Below are 17169 nucleotides of genomic sequence, written 5' to 3'. Positions count from 1 at the left end.
TTCAGTTTTTTTACTCATTTTCAACCAGCTACGTATGTATGCTCTGCACTGTGTGTTATGTGGAAAAGGTGGAACAGTCTATAAACGTAGACAGAGTCTGTATATTCCAAAGTGTTAAGTTAAACCAGGGTTTCTCAGCCTCTGTACTATTGACAATTTGATATGCGGGAGCTGTCCTGGGCATTCTGGGATGTTGATCGGTGTTCCTGGTCTCTGCTCACTAGATGCCAGTAGCACCCCCCCCCAAGTTGTGACGACAACCAAAAATGTCTCCAGACATTGCCAAATGTCCCCTGGGGGTGCAAAATTGCTCCTATTGAGAATTACTGAGTTAAACTAATCGTCTCCGGTTGGTGGATAAGATTGTTATCGTTTATTGTTGTGTGTGTGGCATCAAGTTGATCCTGACTCAGCACAGAACTGCCCCATAGGGTTTCCCAGGCTGTAATCTTTACCAGAGCAGACCACCAGGTCTTTCTCCCAAAGAACACCGGTGGGTGAGAGCTGCCGACCTTCCAGTTAGCAGTTAAGCACTTAACCACTGCACCACCAGAGCTCCTGATAGTCTGCTCGCCTGTATTTGCTTCTTTTTCTATACTGGGAATTTTTATTTAAAAAAGAGGAAACAACAAAAGAATACATAATAGAGAAAAAGAATCTGTCAGTCGGGGAAAAAAGAACTCAAATCCTGAAGTTTTCAGAAAATATTCTGTAAAGAGCTAAAATGACCGCTGACACTCTGTAGAGCCCTTTGCTGGCCCCATGCTAAGGCTCAGAAATCAATGAGTAGGTCAGGACCAACGTCCCATGAAACATAAGAGGATAAAAAATGTGAGACTGTAAAACAAGAAACAAGACTATCATTAGTAAACTTTTTTATTTTTCCAGTTCATATGTGATTGATATAAAAATATATTTACTACTGTAGGTTCTAATAAAAAAATTGAAAATCACTGATTTACAGTTATTGAGTATTTTAAGTTATTCCAACTATTCATTATTATAGAGAGCCCAGGGTACCAAGAGCTGGCTCAAAATAGGTTAGAAATACAATAGAAAAATCCTCAAAATTCTGACTAACAGACCAAGAAAAAAAAAACACATATAGCCAAATAATTAAAATCTGAAAACCAGTGGCCAAGGACATTGGCCAAATTGTTTATTAAACAAAGTAAAAAGCAAGATTAATTGTGCCTGAAAACCTTTTTGTTTCAAGCATTAATGTAACTAAAACTCACTTAACCAAAAAATTTTATAGCAAACCCCAATCAAGTTTACGTACAAAAATTTCAAATATACTGGAATTAAAGAAAAAAAAAAAAACTAGTGCCTTGTTAATTTTTAACCCAATTTAAAAGAAAAAAGTTTAGGCCTTAAAGTTTTAACATAAACAGTGGTAATTACAAAGGAATGACAGGAGTTTGCCCTAAGAGGGCAAGCCTAAAAGGATTTACAAAACGGTTTTTACTTTTAAATGACATTATTGTATTTATCTGAACACATCCAATTGTTTTTAAACAAAGATATTCTAGAGTTGGTCTAGCGTATCCAAATATTCTTAATTAGCAAGATTTGACTTTAAAAAAAGGCTTCATATTAAAAGGTAAATTAATACTTCAAGTACTTATTTACTGAAAGTAATATTACTCTACAAAAGCTCCGTATTTTTAAAGAGAACACTTTTTTTCTCCTAAGATTCTTACCTTTCCATTTTTATGGCAGTCCCACAGATTTATTATCACTTCCACAAAGACACTGCTTAGTTCTAAGATATATCATGCAGCCCCCAGCACTAAAACCAATCAATTTTGGCAGCACTAATTCTCTGTAGAGCACTACTTTCTAGACAAGGCAGATTAACAACTGCAAATCCAGTAAATATATTCATGAAGTGAATCATCTCAAGGTAGAAACAAATTCATGAGTTTAATGCTTGCTTTTGGTACCTCACTGATTTTCATTTCACCAATTACCTTAGTGAGAAACAATACCAACAGCAAACAGCTCAAAGGAAAAAACCCCATCAATTTCAACGTGATGCTGTTAGTATTAAAAAGGGTTAACACATCCCAAAGCGCTGAGCAACGCCATCATGCACCTGCCACTGAGGGTTAAAGCCCAAGGCCCAGTATGGCAGTATTTGATCCACGGACCAAGCAAGGACTTGAAATCATTTCACGTGCAACAGTCTTGGCATAACACCCCATTTTATCCATGCCACAAGAATGGTAAATTTAGTAGTTACCAATAAATAAGTTGGGGGTCAAAGGGACTAAAGTCTTAGACTGCTCTTTATCATAAGACATCCTCAGACAAACCTCCCCATTCTTCATTCTGGCTCTATAAAATTAAGGAGCAGAGAAAAACCGGTCAGTGCCTGGCTTTAAAAGGAAAATGCATGCTGTATACCCTGTCATTACGTGTGTGTATTTATAAAGTACATCCGACTGTATCATCCATCCTCCCAAAAAACATTTAGTTTAAGATAAGGTATTTAATTGGTGGTAGGGAAAAATATTCCAAGTATTGCAAAGAATATTAATTTAGCATTCTTAGCGTGTTGCAAGGAGCCCTCCTGGCGTAGTGGTTAAGCACTCAGCTGCTAACCAAAAGGTCTGCAGTTCGAACCCACCAGCCATTCCACAGGAGAAAGATGTGGCTGTCTGCTCTGTCAACATCACAGCCTTGGAAACCCTATGGGGCAGTTCTACTCTGTCCTATAGGGTCGCTATGAGTCGGAATCAACTCGACTGCATCAGGTTTGCGTTTTAGTATGTTGCACTTAAATAGTTTAATAATCAAGCTTAGTACCAGTGGCATGTTAAGGAAATGTGTTTTAAATTCCAACAGTCCAACATTAAAAATTAGATATGGATCAATTTCTAGGCTTCACCTCCCAAGTCTGATTATGTATTCACAGAGCCATGTTCAGTCTGGAAAGGGCAAACTGATCCCTGTTTACAAAGTTGTGAAGTAAAATTAAAAAGGTATCCTTACTATTTAATCGCAGTGCTTGCTGATATTTCAGCAACTATTATTTAAATATACATTTATGTAATTTTCTCATTATTGACTGTAATCTGCTAACAGAAAATCTGCTTTATTCACTATCTGTCCCGATCACCTATAAAGTGAAACAATACCTAATGTTTATACAAATTAGGCAAAAGGGAAATTTTTAATTTTCTGAAGAAAAGCTGGGTTTTAAGGATAGAAATATTTGTTTCAACAATGAAAAACAAAATCGAAATAAAAATCATTTTGTAATTGCATATACCTTTAAGCCAACACAGATATTTTCACTACACGTTCAAACTTATCTTTGGCTGATCAGAAATAATCAATTCAAGTAAAAGATCGACACTAAACAGAAAAACCATGATATGTGAAAAGCTAGATTAAAATCAATTAGGACCTCTACTATAAATTAAAGAATGCATTTAGATAAGGATCATTACAGCTATACAAAATGACATACAATTTTAGAAGCAAAATCATTTCATGACATATGCCCTAAACTATAAGACCAAAAAAAAGCTACTATAGATCCAAGCATTTTAAGAATGCCAACCAGAAATTATTTGAAAAACATTAAATTTTATACATCCAATAAAGAAATTCCAACTACTACTAATTTGGACAATGAAAATCCCCAGCCTAAATAAAAAGCAAAAGGTGGCATCAGCCTTAGGAAATCTACTCTGTTCAATACAAGGAAGTTTCTAGGAGAATTATGAATGTGTATTACTGAAAAACACGGAAGCTGGTATCCAAAACAGAACATTTAAAATACGCATAGCAAGACCACACACGAATGGGGGCAAGAGCAGGGCGTTAAGATGGCACACAGCTCTGCAGTCTGGCATCCTGATTTTGCCAAGCAGGTGGCCTCAGACCATTCACTGGAACCTTATTTTCTTCACTTGGTAAAAAGACCACCTATAATCCTTTCATGGCTGTTGCATGGGGTGCTTGAAGCAAACAGCGCCTCACATACAAATGCTCAGTAAATAGCGACTACTCGTCACAGTTTTTTTTTTATTGTTGTATTATCTACAACGAAAGCTTTTTTTTTTTTAACCAGTTTGGGTAGTGCCTTTTCTCATCTTATTCCCCTTTATTTTTTTTTTAATATTCAAATACTCTCCCAGAGATGCAAACAGGAATCATGTATAAACATGTAAGTGAATGCCTTTTAGCTATCTTCCCATCCCTGGATTTCTCCCAACATATGCTGATGACGGAAACAGCAATCTGAAACCTTACTGTCCCACGTAGATTTTAGCTTGGTTCTTAAAGACCTTAATCTGCAATGTTTTCAAACTCACTCTTCACTCAGAATGGACCAACCACCTTCTGCTCCTCAAGACCTGAATAGCTAAATTAAGCAAAACGGTTCACCCGGACCATTAAATATAAAATGTCTTAAAATGTACTCAAGGAAGCTACACTTTGGTTTGTGTACAAACCATTGTAAAGGCAGCCACAGATGAATAATAGAGCCAAAGCACTCTTCTAAAGACAAACCACCAGCAATGTAATTACAGTAGTCACTTTGTTTTAAAACAATAATGAGGAGTCAGGAGACTGTCACATGGGACTACAGTCATTCTATGCTTCTCTACCCATTGTTACTTTCCCTGAATAAAGATATAAAAACACTACTTCAAAAAGGAAGACAATATACCATTACTGAACATTTTGATCCAAGATTCTATAGAAGAACACTGATCAAAAGGAGGAAAGTACAGAACAGAATTTCAAGTTCTCATAGACTCCAGGCTTCCTGGAGCCATGAAGGTTGAATGAACCCCTGAAAGTACTGCCACAAAAATATCTTGTGAAGTTTTCTTAAAACAAAACAATAGTTTAGCTCAACTAGTAAAGAATGTCTGCTTGAGCACTGTGCTCTTTTAAATGGGTAAGTGCTACAGTTGCTAACCAAAAGGTCAGCAGTTCGATTCCACCAGGTGCTACTTGGAAACTCTATGGGGCAGTTCTACTTTGTCCCGTAGGGTCGCTATGTGTTGGAATAGACTCAATGGCAACGGGTTTAGTTTTGGTTTGGTATATGGGATCAAACTAACAAAAGGGACTCGAGAGATTAGATAGAAACCTTAGGGGGCAGTGAGTTTATGTTAACGGAGGAGGAACAACTCAGAAAAGGAGGGTGAGAATGGTTGAGTAACCCAAGGAATGTCATCAATGTCACTGAATTGTACATGTAGAAACTGCTGAATTGGAATGTTGTGCTGTGCAAATTCTCAAAAATAACAAAAAGTTTTTAAAAGGAAGACAATACTTACCAAGGGACGTAACTATACACACAAATAAACATGGACCTATAATAACTTTCTATCCCCTAGTACAGTACTCAGGACATACTATAAGGTAAACTTATTTTGTCACATTATAAAAATCTACAGCAATTTCCCAGTACTGTTTAAAAAAAAAAAATCCAGGCACAAGCAGATATTGGTGCCACAAACATTACTCTCCAGGAAAAAAAATATATATATTTATTTAAATTAAAAGTTAGACTTTTAAAATGTACTTTTAGGAAGTAACTTTAGTAATGTTTTAAATCAAATGCAATTGAAAAGATTAAGAAGTTGGGGAAAAACGAGGTTCTGATATAACAGAATTTAGTACAGTTTTTTTTTTTTTATAATAACCCCCCAAAAAATCAAACCCTTTGCCATCAAGTTGGTTTTGACTCATAGTGACCCCACAGGATGCGGCAGAACTGCCCCACAGGGCTTCCAAGGCTGTAAATCTTTACAAGAGCAAACTGCCACATCTTTCTCCCACAGAGCAGCTGGTAGGTTCAAACAACCAGCCTTCTGGTTAGCAGCCAAATGCTTTAACCACTGCGTCACCAGGATAACTACAAGATCATTAAATGACAATGCACGCATATTTAACATAAGTATATCGTGGCTGGTGTCGTCTCAACTTCGAGTAATCCTCACAACTGACCAGAGAGCAGTGCCCCCCCACCCCCCCCCAGAGGCCAAGAATTATAAAGGGGAAAAAGGATCTTTACTCTTCTTACTCCGTTCCCTTAAAACAACATTTCCTTTACAACAGACGCTTTAAAAACTGGATTTAAAGTCTCCCTTAATAATACAGAGGAGCCCTGGTGGCCCAGTGGTTAAGAGCTCGCCTGCTAACCAAAAGGTCAGCAGTTCGAATCCACCAGCTGCTCCTCAGAAACCCTATGGGGCAGTTCTACTTTGTTCTATAGGGTTGCTATGAGTTGGAATCGAATCGACAGCAATGGTTTTTTGGTTAATAATATGGAAGAACAAACTGATAAATATGTAACAAACCAAAAGGAGCTAAAATAAACTGGAAATAAAAAAAATCATGCTTTCAATGCATCTAGAAAATGAACCAGTGGGCCAAAATTATTTAAGACCTTTTACATACATATATATATCTAACACTTACCTTAATGAATACACACTGCATAGGCTGTATTTACTAACCCCTTCTTATGCTATGACCTTTCTATATGATAAAGACCACAATTCTCACTAAATCAACTCGGTACTTGCATTAAGGTAGCGAATTACAAATATTAAGTCTTTAGAAAAATGGTAGCATTAGTTAGGAAACTTCAGACTTCAGAAATCTAAAGTATTTAAGCATCAAATATAATTAAACCAGGATGACTGCAGTAATTACAAAGAGAAGGGGGGTGATAGCGAGATAAGAATGTAGAAGCTTGACAGAATATGGTTTGCTATTTAAAAGCAGAGCAAACAGAAGTATAGATACTTGTGTTTTTAGTTCCGCTAACAGAAGTCTAAAGGGTCCTACTAAGAGCCTAATTACAAAGCGCTGTCATTTGCTCGGCTACATGTGCATTTATTTACTGGACCTGAGGTGAAAATGTGAACCCATCTGGAATGAAAATGCCGTAATCTCAGAGTCAACTCTGGGTTATCCACACTAATGAAAAAGGAGGTCATCTAAGTAATTCAAAATACTGGATAGAGTTCTCAAATTTGTGTTAATTTTAATGAATCTTAGTCTGTCCACTGAAGGTTTAGACTCTAGTGTTTTGGGCTCCAGAAAAAACAAACCATCAATAAGAGGCAGAATTGAGAGACCATCTCTAAAGTGAACCACCAACCCACAGACAACTGAGCCGATGTGACTGACCGATCCCATATTATATAAACCAACTGGGCAGACGCTATATGCCAAGCATGCTTCGGAGTAGTTTCTGCAAGTGTGACAAATGACTGAGGCGTCTCTAGCAAGAGCAACACACGCTAGTGCCAAGTCAAGAAACAGCTTGTAGCTTACCTCCTGCAGTAGATCTGCCTGCTCAATTGCTTTGAGAACATTTTTCTTGGATGTTTCCTGCACTTCCCCTCCCAAAAGAAACTCATCCAAAATAAAATACGCCTTCTCAAAATTAAAGATGATGTCAAGTTCACACACCTGAAAAGCAAAAAAGTACTATTAAAATGTAAAGAAGCAACCTTCCCGACTATGAGGTGGTCAGTAAAATTTGAACTGCCTGTCTTCGTTCTTTCTAAAAATGGCAATCATGCTCACTCAGCATCTGTGACTTAGTAGGCCTCAGTTTCATATCACAAGTACTGGAAAACACAGCGTCTACAAGCTAAGTAAGACCTGACTCTGCATGCTCCCCCGCCATGGGCAACTTTCATCATCGTTTTCTACCCACTAAACCTGACCTTTAAACACATTCTTCCTGGGCACTGTGATTACAGCTGCTAACCAAATCTAAATTCTATACTAAGCACTTCCAGAACAGTACTGTGTTTGTACTCGGACTCCTTTCTATTTCACAATTTTCAATCTCATTCTCACCACCGTAATTAAATGAGGAGATCTGTAGGGTCAAGCAATTCTGGCAGTTATTGGAACAGGCACGCTGACAAGAAATTGTCATTCCGTCCGGCTCAGAGCTACTTTCAAATGGTCAGAATCCTCCAATCAAATAATAAACTTGTTGTAGAAAAGATTAAAATAAAAACAAAACACTGTGACATTTAATTTCTTAAAGCAAAAAACAAAATACTACTCACACTGCCAAAGTACTTGTCAAGTAGTTCCACGTAACGATGAATTATTTCCAGGGTAATAAGTTCATTGTCCTGATCCTCAATAGCACAGCAAAAATACAGACTAGCATATCTGTAACAAAACCCAATCGTGGAAAAAAATTTTACCCTATAATCATGTTTTCTAAATATATTTCATACGCTATTGTGAAAGTCCCTATGCTCATACACTTTTTTCTTCTTTTACAGCAATACAGATTATTTTTTTCCTAGACTATAAAAGTAATAAACGCTCATAAGAGAGATTTTGAAAAGTGCAGGCAAGCAAAAAGAAAAAAAATCATTCACCCACACTATGTAGAAACAGTAACTTAGTCTGTTATTGTTTTCCGACTCCTTCCTACGACAACTTTAAAACATAGCCCACCCAGGTTTTTCTTAAGTTTATTTAATTAGAATAAAATACATCGTGTGATTAATTCAAACAACGAGTAAATGGGGAGGAAAATAAACATTCCAATTGAAGCACTTACTGACATACTGTCAACATGAGGCCAGTGTTTCTGAACTTGCACGCAGAGAAGAACATTAAGTCATAAACATACATACAGTGTAATGAATTTTCAAAGTGAACCCACCCATGTACCAGCACCCAGATGAAGAAAAAGACCATTACTGAATCCCCGAAGCCCTTTATACCCTCTTCCAGTCACACCTCCCACCCACAAGAAGAACTATCTTGACTTCTAACAGCACAAAATTGTTTTTAAAAGGTTAGTTTTCTATAACACAGAGACACTAGTCCAGGTAACTAATGATTTAGACAGAACCCTGGTCTCGCAGACATTAATTTCTAATTATAAAATAAAAAAAAAGTTTCTAGGATTGTGGAAAAGCTGCAAGAAAACAGTTCTAAGTTAGTACAGAAGTTAGTGAAAGTGAACATAAGTCCCTATCACTTCAGGGAAGCCGAGACCCATCCCCAGATTTTCCACTCTCGGGCTGAAGGTTAGGCTGTTTACCCTTGACGAAGAAATACGGCTGGGAAGCTCTCACATTCTTCTCCAAATTAGGATTCCAGCATCGTGGGACTAGGTTATGCTCAAGCTGAGGAAGCCGAACTTATATTCTAAAGTCTCAGTTGAGATTGTAATTTTCACTGAGAATGTAAATGATTGTTTTAAAAAAAAAACCACAATAGACAATTACTGCTTGTAAAATTATAGAAAAGCACGTATCTGTTCTGGAATTTCAAATATTGCTAATAATCCCAAATATTTCATATTTCTCTCCAATATAAGAATAATTAGTGCTTAGGTGCTGTCTAGTCAGTTTCAACTCAGAGGGGCCCCATGTGACAGAGCAGAACCACCCCATAGGGTTTTCCTGGCTGTGATGTTGATACAAGTCGATCTTTCTCACAGAGCTGCTAGGTGGGTTCGAATCGCCAACCTTTTGGTTAGCTAATGAGCGCTTAACCACTTGAACCACTAGGGCTTCTTTTAGTACCTATGTAATACTCTACTAATTTCAATATTATCAAAAACATTTCATCTTATTTCAAGAGCAAATACTATCATTCTCGATTATAAATGGAAAACGGAACCAAAAATGACGCCCAAGAACACAGGGTCTACAAATGGTAGTAGCAGGTCAAGAAACCAGATCTTCTGACCTTAATTCCAGACCTTTTTCCGCTCTACCACTCAGACTTCCCTTGCCGTATGTTTGCCTTTTTGGATGTCTGTTCTACCTGACTTCCATATTCATTAAGTTATTTTAAACGGTGGGTCTCTTGCAGTCTTATACAAAGTAGGCATTCAAATGCATACATCTGTTACAGCGAAGGGAGTAAATCTTCGAGGACAGAACAGTGCACCACCTCCAACCTGAACAAATTGTTCCCTCTTTCCCGTCACTATACTATGTTCTTGTTCATTGGTTTAAAAGGTAATGGGATAGTCAAACTTATCTTCCCTATCCCATACTCACCAAATACAACTGTGAATTTGGGGAAATTGATCCAAGTGATACATAAGATCCCTTGAATTGAAAAAACTAAACATTAAAGGGACTGACAAAAATGGTAGGAATAACTAGCTGATACGAACAGTGTTAAATCATTCCATTTCACGGAGTTCACTAACATTCCACCTTGGGTAAAATTCCTCTTCTACTTCTTCAGTGCTACCGTTAAATACGCAACCTATAACGTGAGCACCATCCTCTTTCCTCCTCCACAGCAGTGCCCTTACTTATGAATATGCAGCACCTGAACACCAGGCAAAAGGCTTCAACGGTATGAATCATTTGGAAACATTAATTTAAGAATTATCAGGACTCCTGTGTCTAAGCACCAACTAGTAATATTTAAAGAAAAACAAAAACAGCAACACTAAATGTTTTCTTTCACCCAGAATTGAAAAAGAGACATTGAATTAAGGAATTCTTCATTGCAGGTGAAAATCTAGCTATCAGGGTTATAAGAACATAAGGAAGAAATAGAAGCCGAACAACAACAGGTGACTTCACTGAGTCCTCACTGAGTGAGGCACGCAATGCTAGGTAAGGAGTTTTGCAATACTGTAGCATTTGAGTCCTATGAGGGAGACTGAAGCTTGAGTAACCTGCCCAGGGTAAGTGGTGGAACAGAGGTTTGACTCCAGAACTCAAAAGTAATATAAGTTCTTTATTAAATGCTATAGCTGAGAAACGCGCCTGGCACAAGATTAAAGCATACTCAAAGCCGTATTTTAAGAGTGTTGAAGAGGGAGAGAAATAAAAATTGTCATTCCCATTTAGTAAAAGAGAACCTGAAGTGTACTCCCTATTTTTAGAACCAACTGGTTTCTGAAAAATTCAATAAGGCATTCATTTTGTTCTTACTGCATATTTGTAAGACCGAATCTGAAGTAAAATTAATAATGGACTAGTAAGAAAAAAGGTATGTTTGGGTATTTTTAGCACAGTGGATTAAGCTTACTCTAATTACTGGCACTCAGAGGACATCTGAAAGTGCCTATTATATTCAACACACATGACTTCTCTACAGTCATATCAGCTGACTGTTGGTGAATGTAGCTAAGCTGCTCTCAATACCCACTGGTATGTCATTAAAAATTCTTTGGTTAGTAAAGAAGATCAATACAGTCACCATCAACAAATTCTCAAGCTGGTCATCTGGAGGTGTATGCCTTCTTCCTGACTTTTAATGGCTTTAATCCAGTGCCTCTTCCATAAAATACTGCATGAGGCTGTATCTTCAGGCAATCATCAAGAGCATTTACTCATCTTAGAGATGAGAAAACAAAGGCAAAATGCCTTGTTCAAGGTCACCAAAGCAGCCAATGGCACAAACAGGGTCTAGACCTCAAGTCCCCAGATTTTCAGTCTGTGTTTTCAACTCTACCACGCTATCCTCACCCCTTACCTCCCCCTCCCCAAAAGGGGGAATTTGTGTGAACAATACTCAGGATGAAGAATACGGATTAGACAACTGATGAGCACATAAAGGTCACTTGCTGCTATGAACACTGAAAAGTACCGGATCAGAATTTCTCAGGAGTTAAATGGTAATTCTCTTGCTTAAAAGGTCTTCTCTTCCAGCTGGGCCAGAGAAAACCAATCATCTGTTTGTATCAACAACAAAAAAAACATGCCCTTAAGTAGCAGACTAGATGAGGTTTTCAGTACAAAATGAGGGAGAGAGAGAGAAAAAGTGATGCCAGCCTGCACCTTTTGTATGTGAATGATAGCTTGATAAATCCACCTTTCACTTACAGGAGCTGGATGCAGGTATCAGTAGGATACATTACCTTTTACAGATTTTAAAAGAAAAAGTGGTGGCCCAATTTGGGGCAGGCTGAGTGACAAGGAACACCAACTACTGCTTTCTCTTCTGCAGCTTCAAAGCCCATTTCCTTCAGCGGCAGAATTCATGATTCATGGGGCCGATTCCCTTGCTGGTATTTTCCTCCTCCACACGGGGGACTCCTTTCCCTATCTATAAATAAGCTTAAGTCCCTCACACTTTAACCCTGTCCCCCACTCCTATGTCTATGGGAGGGGTGGTTACCACCTCCTCTCCTTTCCTTCACAACGAAGCTCCCCAAAATAGACTACACTTGCTGTTTAAATTTCTCCACCTCTTCACACTTCATCCCATTACATCGAGAGTTTTGTCTCTACTCCACTGAAAATGTTCTGGCAAAGGGCATTTTGGGAAATGCTCACTGTAAAATCTAATGGGTTCTTTCTTCATTTTAATTGAACTTTATGTGACATCTGGCACTGGTGAGCCCATTCGTGAAACCCTCTCCCCCTTCCCTTGACTTTACTGACCACACACTTTTACTCTCTCTGGTTCTCATTCAGCTCTGAAGGTCCCCCTGCCTGCCGCTTAAATGTTGGTGATCTAACACTTTATGCCTAATTTTCCCCCTGACTTCCACGCCTATATCCACCGCATCAAACTGTTGTTGTTGGGTGCTGTCGAGTCGATTCTGACTCACAGTAACCCTACAGGACAGGGAACTGCTCCATAGGGTTTCCAAGGCTGTATCTTTACGGAAGCAGACGCCACATCTTTCTCCCATGGAGCAGCTGGTGGGTTCAAACCACAGGCCTCTTGGTTAGCAGCCGAGCATTTAACCACTGCTCCACTGGGGCTCCTTTAAACTAGGCATCTCCAAATGGAAATCACACAGGCATCCCAAAGCCAATTTGTCCAAAGATGGGCTGAGATTTCTGATTCACCATTTTCTAAAGTCGGCAAAACCGGAGATGTGGCTGTGACCCCACTCCTGCTCCCTCCCTTTACTGCCTTCCCCACTTCTAGCAGTAAGGAGTCTTAGTCACACTGACCTCCATACAGGTGCTTCTTTCCCCCTGCTGAGCCTACAGCCATTGTCTCCCTTGAGGACTACAGCATTATACAATCTAACTCACCTCTCAGCTTACACCCCCCTCTCATCCGGCTTGTTATTACAATGAGTTTTTAAGAAATGCAAATCGAATCTTCTTTTCATCCTTATTTAAAACTTTTGCCTACATGATTAAGATCTGAGTTCTACCCCCATGTCAGTCACTAACCAGCACATGACCTTGAGCTGCTTCTCCCAAAATCTCATTTTCATAAAACGGAGGTTTGCTTAACAGCAGTGGTTTTCAAACTCCGGATCCGGAACTGTCTCCGGTGTAAAGGATAGAGGTCAAGTGAGAGGGGTACAAGATCCCCCGCGCGAGGGATTTCACAAGAGCAGGTCCACTTCCTCTTGTTTTATTTATTAAGTCTCTACTACTCCGGTAGGGGAGGGGAGCTGAAAGGAAAAAATCTCTTGCCTAGGCTATTCTAAGATATCTCCCAGCTCTAAAATTCTATGATTTTTCTATGATCTTTCTCAACAAGTACTAAATCAAACACTGGATACAAGATCATCCAAAGGTGATTAAATTCTACTGTTAGAAGGGGAGTTGATAAAATTGAAGAAACTCTGCCCGATAATCTCCATTTCTTCCCCTGCCATCTCCCCCACAGAAAGCTCCATCCATGCTGGCAGTGGGATAAGCGGACTCCTCTTCACCCCTCTTTACCTCGCTGCATCCCATTCGGTTTGTCCTCTGCACACCTCCCACACAAGAGCCAACTTTTATATGCAGAAATGCATATCTTAAACTCAGTAAGCTAGTCATAAAGGGAAACAGAAATAGGGAAGAAAGTTAAGGTCCTCCTAAAAACGTTCAAGAAATTTTTTTTCAACCTGCTCAGAAAAATCGAGAAATTTAAAGGATTTAAAACAGGTACAGATATTAATAGACTATACCACTTTCTAAATGAAAAATATTGATCTCTGCAAAGAACTGAATTCCATTTTTCTAAAATGATAACTAATAAGCATTTATGCCTTCAGTTGTATAGTTTTATAGCTTATTTCCCTGCATTTATCGTTTTAGACTGAGTAATTCATCAAACACAAAGCTTCACCTTAAACCTATTTCATCTAAATCTTTATTAATCATTATTTATAAACATCATCTCTTAAAAGTCTGCAATTTTCACATCATAAATGACCTAAGATTGCTATTTCAACGTTCTGGGGTGGCGGGGGGGGGGGAAGAAATCATACCTTTTGTAAACAATCTTCAGATCTCGCCACTCAAGAAAGCTGCACATCTTAGGTTTACGTGCTAACACGGTTTGCACAAGTTCCCTTGTGATCTTTTTCTTCTCTTTGTCTGATAATGGGACATACCATTTCTGCAGTCGAAGCTTTCCCTGACGACTAAAAAGCAACATAAACTGCATCTGTTAAGGTAAATAAAACCAAGGTTAGATGCAACACTTTGACTCAACAGAGTTAAGATTAAAATTACATGCTTTTTAGAGAAGGGGGGGGTGTTTAACTGATAATGACTAGTAGCTATCAGTATTTCTATGCCAATTAAAACAGCAGGAGATGCTTGCAGAAAGCTCTTCTTACTATATGCAGACCTCGCCACCCCACCCTATTCCACTCAAGTTTGGAAAGGAGCGCATGGAAAAGAAAACCAGTTCAGTTGGAGTGAAATTTCTGAAGAAAGATAACTCTTCTGTCATTTAAAACAGTATTTTTTACTTGTGCTTTTTTTATATGTATACCCACACTGTCTACGCATCACAGAAGAACTGGAGACATCTCCTTCAGGTACATTTGAAAGAAAGAGAAGACCTACTATTTTTCACCCTGAGGCCGGCTAGCTCCGGGCTGAATTCCTTGTAGACAAGGATATTATCACTTAAAATGCACTCTTCAGTTTATGCTAGCATATTTTAAACAAAATTTAAAAATCTAAAATATTAACCAAAAAAAGGATCCCATAAATAGATGTTTTTCTTAATGAGAGCCTGATTTTTAAAGATGTTTTGACCTCACTTTTTAAAAAATCCAACATACGTATGCACACAATAAATAATGAGTGTAAGATTATGAAAGAGAAAATAAACCTTAAAAAAGCCAGAAGTACTAAGAGTTAAACATATTTAGAGACATTACACAATACTTCATTTAAAAACCATCAAAAATAGCACCTACAGATTGAGTGACTGCTGTATTCTAGCGTATTTGATACGCTCCTCTGTGTATAGTTATTTGGAATCTGCAAACCAACAGATGTTGATTCATCTACATGTTTAATTTTTAAAGGACCAGAGGGGCCCCGGTGGCGCAGTGGTTAAGAGTCCGCTGCTAACCAAAAGGTCAGCAGTTCGAATCCATCGGCAGCGCCTTGGAAACCCTATGGGGTAGTTCTGCGCTGTCCTAGAGGGTCGCTATGAGTCAGAACCGACTCGGACCACAACGAGTTTGGCTTTCTGGTTCTTCTTGTAATTCAACTGGTCATCTCAACTGCGCACATCTAAGTATCGTTTCAACAAAGGCAATTTAAAGGTACAATTCAGAGAGATTTTTTTTCTTTTAACTATAAGTTCCTTTAACAGTGTGGCTGCAAATATAATTCAAACCTGGTTTTTAATATTCATCACACCATCTTGAATATGAACATGGAAAGGCGGAATTTACACAACCAATTTAGAATAAAATGAGCCCTACATTTCCAAAGTCGCTAATTAGTGTCGTATTTTTTTTTTGTAATAATCCAAAAAGGCATCAACGAGATATCTGGAAATTCATGACGCCGCAATTTAACTTTTTAAAGTTAAAACTGGCTTAAAGACGCAAAGCAATTTTATCTCAAAACCCTTCACTGGCACAAAATACATGAACCTTATTCAGAGACGTCAGTGTGCCTCCCAAACAAATCCTGCATATAGCGGCATTCGAAGGGGCCGCAAGGGACGCATCGACTGGACCACGCTGAATATAAACCCGTTACTAGAACTCGGAAAAGAATGGACTCTGTATTCATAGAGCTTGGTGTCCAGGAAAGGTAGGGGTCTACTAGCGATCGGAGTCTGGGCTCAAGGCTGTCTGCAGCATTCTTGTATCCGCCCTGCCACTCCACAGGACAAATAAATAATTCACTCTCCCTAAAGTACTCCTTCCCTCTTATTAAAAATCAATGCTTTGATTTTGCCGCAAATCGCAGAGCACAATTCCTCGAGGTTGGTGTTAAAAACAATGGGCTCTGCCGCGGAGCGGGCTCGGGGCCAGCGTTCCTCGGGTCTGGGCGTCGCCGACGCCCCCCCTCGGGGCCACACTCCATCCGCTGGCCGCACCGGGGCGAGGAGACAATGGCATCCGCCGCCGCGCAGGGGGCGCCAGGGGTCCTCGGCCGCCACAGTTCCCCGCTGCGTCCCCTCCCCAAAACGCCCCGCAAAACTTGAAGCGATTCCCGAACCACAAGTGCGACGGGGCTGGTGCGGCGGCCGGGACGGACTCCTGCAGCCCGGGGCGCGGACGCCGAGAGAAGTGAGTTGCGGGGCGCGGCGCCCGGGAAGCGGCCGGGCGGGCGCTGGGTGGGTTCGCCGGGGCGCGCGCGGGGCGGCGGGGGGCGCGCCCGGCCCTCCCCCACCCTCTCCTTCCCCAGCCTTCGTTCGCCCCCCGGGACTTACTGCGGCCGCGGGCCGCGGGCGCGGCGGGGCTCGGCCGGCAGCGGTGGCGGCTAAGGGGAAACCCCTGTCGCCGGGGTGAGGAGCAGCAGCCGTGTTGCTGAGGGGAGGGGACCAGTTTGGAGAAAGGCTGGGTTAGGCGGCGAGGGGAGGGCGAGCCGACAGACCCCGCCCCGGGGGCCGGCCGAGGGAGGAGCCGGGGCTGCGGCGAGCGGAGGGGCGGGCTAGGCGACGCGCGGGAAGCAGCCCGGTCACCGCCCACGACACCGGAGGCAGAGTCGGCGACGGCGCCGCCCAAGGCAGCCGATTGGCCGGGTATCCACCCAGCCGGGTGGCGCGGACCGGAAACTCGGCCACGTGACCCGGAAGCGGCTTCTGCCGGGGCTGGCGCGCCTGCGCCCTGGCGCCCCTGCCCCCGGGGTGCTCGCGGGCTGCTTCCCGGGCTTCGTCTATGGTGGGTCGACGGGGTTCCGTGGCGTGCTTTGCAGGTACCACCATGCCGATCGTGGAAGCTTCCTACCTGGAAGAGCCACGTTCGTGCCCGGATCACTTTCCATGCCCCTAAGAGGCTGGCATGAG

General features: G+C 40.7%; 1 protein-coding gene across 3 annotated transcripts in view; it reads right to left on the bottom strand.

The window, feature by feature from the left end:
- The window catches only part of AP1S2 (adaptor related protein complex 1 subunit sigma 2), a 29321-nt gene extending 12590 nt beyond the window's left edge, over nt 1–16731 (bottom strand). For 2 of the 3 annotated variants that reach the window (XM_049873397.1, XM_049873399.1), the window contains exons 1-4: nt 16594–16730; nt 14171–14349; nt 8070–8178; nt 7318–7455 (exon numbers count right to left, since the gene is read on the bottom strand). In XM_049873397.1, the coding sequence (XP_049729354.1) occupies nt 7318–7455; nt 8070–8178; nt 14171–14349 (426 nt within the window). In that variant the 5' untranslated portion in view covers nt 16594–16730. Of the gene's footprint in view, nt 1–7317; nt 7456–8069; nt 8179–14170; nt 14350–16593 lie in introns of all 3 variants that reach the window. The other variant, XM_049873398.1, reaches the window with a different exon arrangement.
- Between the last annotated feature and the right edge of the window lie 438 nt (nt 16732–17169).

Source organism: Elephas maximus, chromosome X, assembly GCF_024166365.1.
Source record: "Elephas maximus indicus isolate mEleMax1 chromosome X, mEleMax1 primary haplotype, whole genome shotgun sequence".
NCBI classification, from domain to species: Eukaryota; Metazoa; Chordata; class Mammalia; order Proboscidea; family Elephantidae; genus Elephas; species Elephas maximus.
Note: the sequence above shows the minus strand (reverse complement) of the source record. Positions and strands in the feature narration are given on the sequence as shown.